Raw genomic sequence first — 6000 nt, 5'->3', positions numbered from 1 at the left:
CTTTCTTTCTTTCTTTCTTTCTTTCTTTCTTTCTTTCTTTCTTTCTTAATCTTGGCTGATATTCTTTTTTTTTTTTAAATAGATTTTATTTATTTGACAGAGAGAGACACAGCAAGAGAGGGAACACAAGCAGGGGGAATGGGAGAGGGAGATGCGGGGCTCAATCCCAGAACCCTGGGATCATGACCTGAGCCGAAGGCAGATACCTAACGACTGAGCCACCCAGGCGCCCCATTGGCTGATATTCTTTGTCTTTTAATTGAGGAGTTAGTCCATTTATATTTAAGGTGACTATTGATATAGTTGGGTTTAGGTCTGCCTTCTAGGTATTTATGTTCCTTTTGTCCTGTCTGGTTTTTGTTCCTTTGTGCCTACTTTCCTGCCTTCTTTTGGGTAAATCCTGCATTTTTTTTAGTATTTAATTTTACTCCCTCTTTTTTTTTTTTTTTAATCTATACCTTTTGGGGTGTGTGTATATGTGTGTGGTTTTCTTTTTTTTTTTAAGTGATTGCTTTAGATCTGTGTTGCTCAAGACAGTAGTCACCATCCACATCCAGCTTTTAAGTTTCAATTAGTTAAAATATGAAAAAATTAAAATATCTTCCTGGCTTAAGGAGGGCACTATTGTGATGAGCACTGGGTGTTGTACGGAAGTGATGAATCACTAAATTCTACACCTGAAGTTAATATTACACTGTCTGCTAACTGGAATTTAAATAAAAGCTTGAAAATAAAATAAAACATGTCCCTGGCTATAGTATGGAGAATGGATTGAGAAGATGCAGAACTAGAAACAGGAAGATAAGTTAGGACATTGTTTTTGGAAACACTGGCACGATTTTGTGAGATACGAGTAACAGAATTTAAGCGATATCGTGGGATAGAGAGATCCTGGAGGCAGGGTCACCTGAGTGGCTGCAAGTGGCTGCAAGTGGCATGTCTGAACTGGGGAAGGGGGGAGGCCAAGTGAAGATTTCTGGCGTAGGCCAGCAAGTGAATGTTGGTGCCATTGATGGAGACAGGGAATGTAGGAGGGGACTCGGGTTTAGGGGAAGATGAAGAGTTTAGTTTCAGAGACCTTGAGAGTCTGATATTTGTAGAAATCTCAGGGTACAGATAAGTAGTAGGCAGTTTGCTGCCTGAGTCCAGAATTTTGGAGAGCTATGTGGAGCAGATTTTCAAGTTTTTAATTTACGTATTGAGGAAACCAAAAGGTCTGTAACATCACCATGGTAGTATTAGAGAGTAAAAATACACAGCAGTGTGGGATTGTCAGCATTTAAGGGGAAGAGGAGACTCTAGACAGAGCTTGGAGACAGATGGAAGATGGGGAGAGAGAATGTCACTGAATATGAAGGAATAGAGAGTCACGAGTGAGTTGTTAAATGGCAGTGAAAGGTTTCCTAGGCAGGTGTTCTATAGGTAATATTTGACAAATTTGGCTTAGTCTAAGATGCAGCAGAGTGCTTTAAAATTATGTCTCTCTTTTAGACTTCATCCATTCGTTGCTTTTATCTGTGTTTATCTGTATTTATTTTATCTGGCTGTGTACTAGGCACTCTCCTGGACATCACAGGTAGAGCCATGAATGAAAGGGAGTCTCTGTTGTACTCTTTCTGAAAAGGAAAGACATGTGAGCAAATTATTAGATGTGAAGCTTAAGGGTCTGTAAGTAAACAGAGGTGGTAGGAAGGGCTGCAGGAGCCAGGAGAGAGCAGCCCCTCTTCTGTGCCTTCCACACGCTGTTCGTTCCATATGCGTTGCTCTCTTCCTACCTCTTCACCGACATGGCCTTCAAAACTCAGCTCCGGCATCCTTCTGGAAACTTCCTTCGATTCCTTTTATTTCTTTAACAGAAACAGTGACTCATATTGGACAGTGTTTCTCTAAAGCAACAGCAACAAAAAAGAGCAAGGGAGGAAGGAGTGAGGAACAGGAACCAAAACTGAAATAATAATGTGTACTCGTTAGAAGAAATTCAAACAGTACAGAAAATGCAAGCAAGATCATCCCGGAGCCCAGCACCTAGAAATGATCATTATTCACATTAGGTTGACATCATCCAGAAATATCCTTGTAGGTTTGTCCAATATGAAAGGGTGGATAGAAATAATTTTATATCATTAGGATCATGCAATATATACTATTTTAAGTGTTGCTAAGTGCTTAATTTCACTTTAAGGAGATTAGCGTAGTGTCAGTGATACTTCCAATTTTAAAAGAAGAGGATTAGTGTTTAAAAAAAAAAAAAGAAAAGCTGAACTTCACATAAAGTGTTCTTGACAAGAGATAGTAATTACTAAAAGATCCATCTAAGGTTGACAAAAAAAAAGATGGTGGTTTTGAAAAGCCATGGGTCTCCATGTTTCCCTTTTCAACAGCTCAATAGGACTCCTCTGTGAAGTGATGGAGAAAATAACACCTCCAACTTCCTTCCACCTTTCTCTCCCCAACCCCAAACCCCCCAGCCCCCCAAATGCTTCCTGACTTTCAGTTATAATTATAGCATCACTGTTTACAACATTTATCTACCTTTTTGTAAAGTAATCCATGTATCTGCTGATCCCCAGCTCAGTATTTTGATGGCCCCAGCTCTCTCCAGCATCTCTTCGGTCATGGTCTCTGGCTTCTCCGTCCTAGAGTTCTTTATTTCTGCTTGCCTCTTGGTTGGCTAGATTTCATCATCAAGCTGTTTTCTCGAGAAGGACCCCAGTAGTCCCTGGAGTCTCCCATAGTCCATCCACCAGCTTTATGCTGGAATGACAACTTGGCCGAGCATAACTTTGCTGGGTCCTGCTTTCTTTCGCTTGGATTTCTGACCGTCCTCCTCTGTGTCCCAGGCTCACAGGAAATCAGTTTTCTTCTTTACCACTACTCCCCCCACACCACCACCACCCCCTTTTATGAATCAGAATTGCAGATTTCAAAGAACATACATGAGCTCTTTACCTTTCCCCTCACTGCACAGGAGTGAATTTATTAGTAGGGAGGCCACAGCTCTGACACTGTGATGTGAGCTGGAGTATTTCTGGAGTATTAACCATGCATCTCTGTCTTCCTTTCTAGAGATAATTGATGACCTTGCCAACCTGGTGGAGAACACTGATGGGAAGCTCCGCACTGAGACCAGGCGTGTGAATATGGTGGACAGAAAGTCAACGTCTTGCGGTAAAGGATAGCTACCCTTATGTTTCTGCCTCTCTCATGCTTGTACATTTACTCTACTTTCAGTTTCCCACATTTGTCTAATTATTGCAGGGCTTTGGTTGCCCTTCTAATGCAGACAGTCCCATTTGATGAAACACCGAAATTGCTAAAAGAGACCCAAATCTTGCTAAAATGAAGTGAGTTGTAAGGGCGCCTGGGTGGCTCGGTCGGTTAAGTGTCTGACTCTTGGTCTCAGCTCAGGTCTGGATTGCGGGGTCATGAGTTCAAGCCCTGCATTGGGCTCGGTGCTGGGCGTGGAGCCTACTTTAAAAAATAATAATAAAATAAAATGAAATGAAGTGACTTGCTGCAAATGTGGGAGAAATACAATGCACTGTTATTTTCTTTTTTAATTTAAAATAGGAAACCTCTGTGTATGCTTACAGAGAATACCAGTTTGGGAAATTGTGTGACAATATACAGGTCGGTGCTGGTAGATCCTCGCGGGTGTTGAAAGCCATCTTGCTTACTTTGTGCCTTTTTTCAGTCACAAGCTTAATTGTTGGAGCTTGGACCGCAGAGCAGTTAAGAGGCCAGGTTCTGAAGTCTGGTTGAGTTCAAATCCTACATGTAGTGACGTTATCTTTGGCCACCGCCTTACTGCTTAGTACCTTGTACATAAAGTGGGGACACATGGGCAAGGCAAGAATCCCCTGGTGGGATTCTAACAATCCTGATTGTCTGGCGTTGCCCTAGAGCTTCTGATGAAGTAGGGCTGCGTGCTGTGCGGTGCGAACTACTTATCGCCTGTGTGCGGTGCCCTGCCCGAGGCCAGCAATGATAAATGGTAGTGACAGTAGGAGTGGCCACAGTGATCATTACTGGGTGCTTCGTCTCACAAAGGTGCGCGAGGTTTATGAAGCTAACGCCTTTATTACAAGCAGCAGTACGATAACACTCAAAACCCCAGTGATCTGAGCACATGCTTTGCCTCTTAGCCCTATTGATATGAAAAATGCAATGGATCCCTCTGATCTGTCCAGTTTTAGAACAAGGACGTCTGTGCGGGGGAGACCTGAGATGTACGGCCCGAGAGGCCTTACCTTCTTTACCTGATGTGCTGGCTAAACGGAAGTCTAGAATAACAGGGTGGCTGAGGACAGGCAGCCATGGACTCTGGGACCTCCAGAAGGGAGACTCTGAGGGGCCTCCCTGCTCCCCCGTTATCACCTGTCTGTGCTCCCTAGCCCCGGAGTTCTCATCTGCCACATACCAGCCACTCTGTGCTTCTGTTCCCACGGACGTGCGCTTCTTTCTGCTTCCTGCCGAAAGCAACACCTCCTTGTTTCTTGCTTTACCCACCTTCTCATGTAACTTCTGCCCACGGAGACTTTGTTCTGCACTAGATCATTTGGAAGCAGAGAGATGCAGGTTCACCCCCCCCTTCCATCTGTTACTGTCTTTGATCTCTATAGAAACTTAACCTTATTGGCTCTTAAAACAGTCGGTAACCTGGTTATCAAAATTAAACTGTATAGAACATGTGAGGGGTCTAAAGCTGGCCATCTTCCCTGACTTTCCATATTTATGTGGAGAGGCCCTTCACCCCCTGCCCCTGGGGGGGGGCGGTGAAGAGTGGGGGCTCTAGAGCCTGGGCTTGCATCCCAGCTGCACCAGTCACCAGCTAAGTGACTTTGGGGAAGTCCAGACTCCCTTTGCCTCAGTTTTCCTGTCTTTGAAATGGGAGTGCTAATGGTATATCCCCGAGAGCGTTGTTGTACGGGGTAAAGGAGTTAATATAGTTGAACATATAGGTATAGTTACGGATGATGTAGGTGCAGATTTACGGATGATGTAGGTGCAGATACATACAGATGCGTAGCACTTAGAACAGTATGCAGCACGCAGTAAGGTGTGAGTGTTAGCTATTATGTCTGTCTGTCTAAAGCAGGGATAGTCTGGGGCACCCTGGTGGCTCAGTCAGCCCGGATTTGGGCTCAGGTTGTGATCAAAAGGTCGTGGGATTAAGCCCCGCATTGGGTTCTGCACTCAGCACAGAGTCTATTTGAGATTCTCTCTCTCCCTCTGCCTCTGCCTGCCACTCGCTCTCCAGATAGATAGATAGATAGATAGATAGATAGATAGATAGATAGATAGATAGATAGATAAATAATAAATAAATAAAATCTTTAAAAATAAATAAAGTAAGACTAGGCTTCCCAACTCAGTGACAGCTTTCTTGAAGTCTTTGTTATGTGTGCAGCTGTCATGTTGTTAACTCTTTTGGCATGAATGTATTTATAGATATGTTGGTAAGCTTCTTGTATTTGCAGACCAGTGGCCCTCAGCACATGTTATTCATGAGGTTGTAATGAGGAATGCTACTTCTGTTGCCAGTTTTTTATTTTATGGTATTGCTATAGTGTTGGTGTTTATACCCAGAAATGTGCATAAAATCTTCCAACTTAAACTCTGTTTCATTTATTTAAATAGAAGAAATGTAGAGACTCCCATAATTACTAAAATGCCTGTTTTTAAAATAAGTTAGCTGTAAATTTATCTTATGTGCCATTTATATTTAGTTATATATAATGTGCAACAGAATTACAGTTGGCCCTTGAACAATGCAGAGGTCACTTGCAGGCAAAAATCTGCATATAAGTTTGACTCCTCCAAAACTTAACTATTAATAGACTACTGTTGACTGGAAGCTTTACCCATAACATAAACAGTCAGTTAACACGTATTTTGTTTGTAATATATACTGTATTATTATATACTATATATAATTATACAGTATATTATATACTATATATAATTATACAGTATATATTTTATAATTACAGTATATAT

General features: G+C 42.2%; 1 protein-coding gene across 2 annotated transcripts in view; it reads left to right on the top strand.

Annotated features, from left to right (window-relative positions):
• Positions 1 to 6000, top strand: part of STX8 (syntaxin 8) — a 253870-nt gene that overhangs the window by 153807 nt on the left and 94063 nt on the right. For both annotated transcript variants that reach the window (XM_025864053.2, XM_073881707.1), the window contains exon 7: positions 3067 to 3168. In XM_025864053.2, coding sequence (XP_025719838.1) covers positions 3067 to 3168 — 102 coding nt within the window. The remainder of the gene's footprint in view (positions 1 to 3066; positions 3169 to 6000) is intronic.

Source organism: Callorhinus ursinus, unplaced genomic scaffold, assembly GCF_003265705.2.
Source record: "Callorhinus ursinus isolate GAN/ISIS: 27379988/994484 unplaced genomic scaffold, GSC_fseal_2.0 scaffold43, whole genome shotgun sequence".
NCBI lineage: Eukaryota > Metazoa > Chordata > Mammalia > Carnivora > Otariidae > Callorhinus > Callorhinus ursinus.
Note: the sequence above shows the minus strand (reverse complement) of the source record. Positions and strands in the feature narration are given on the sequence as shown.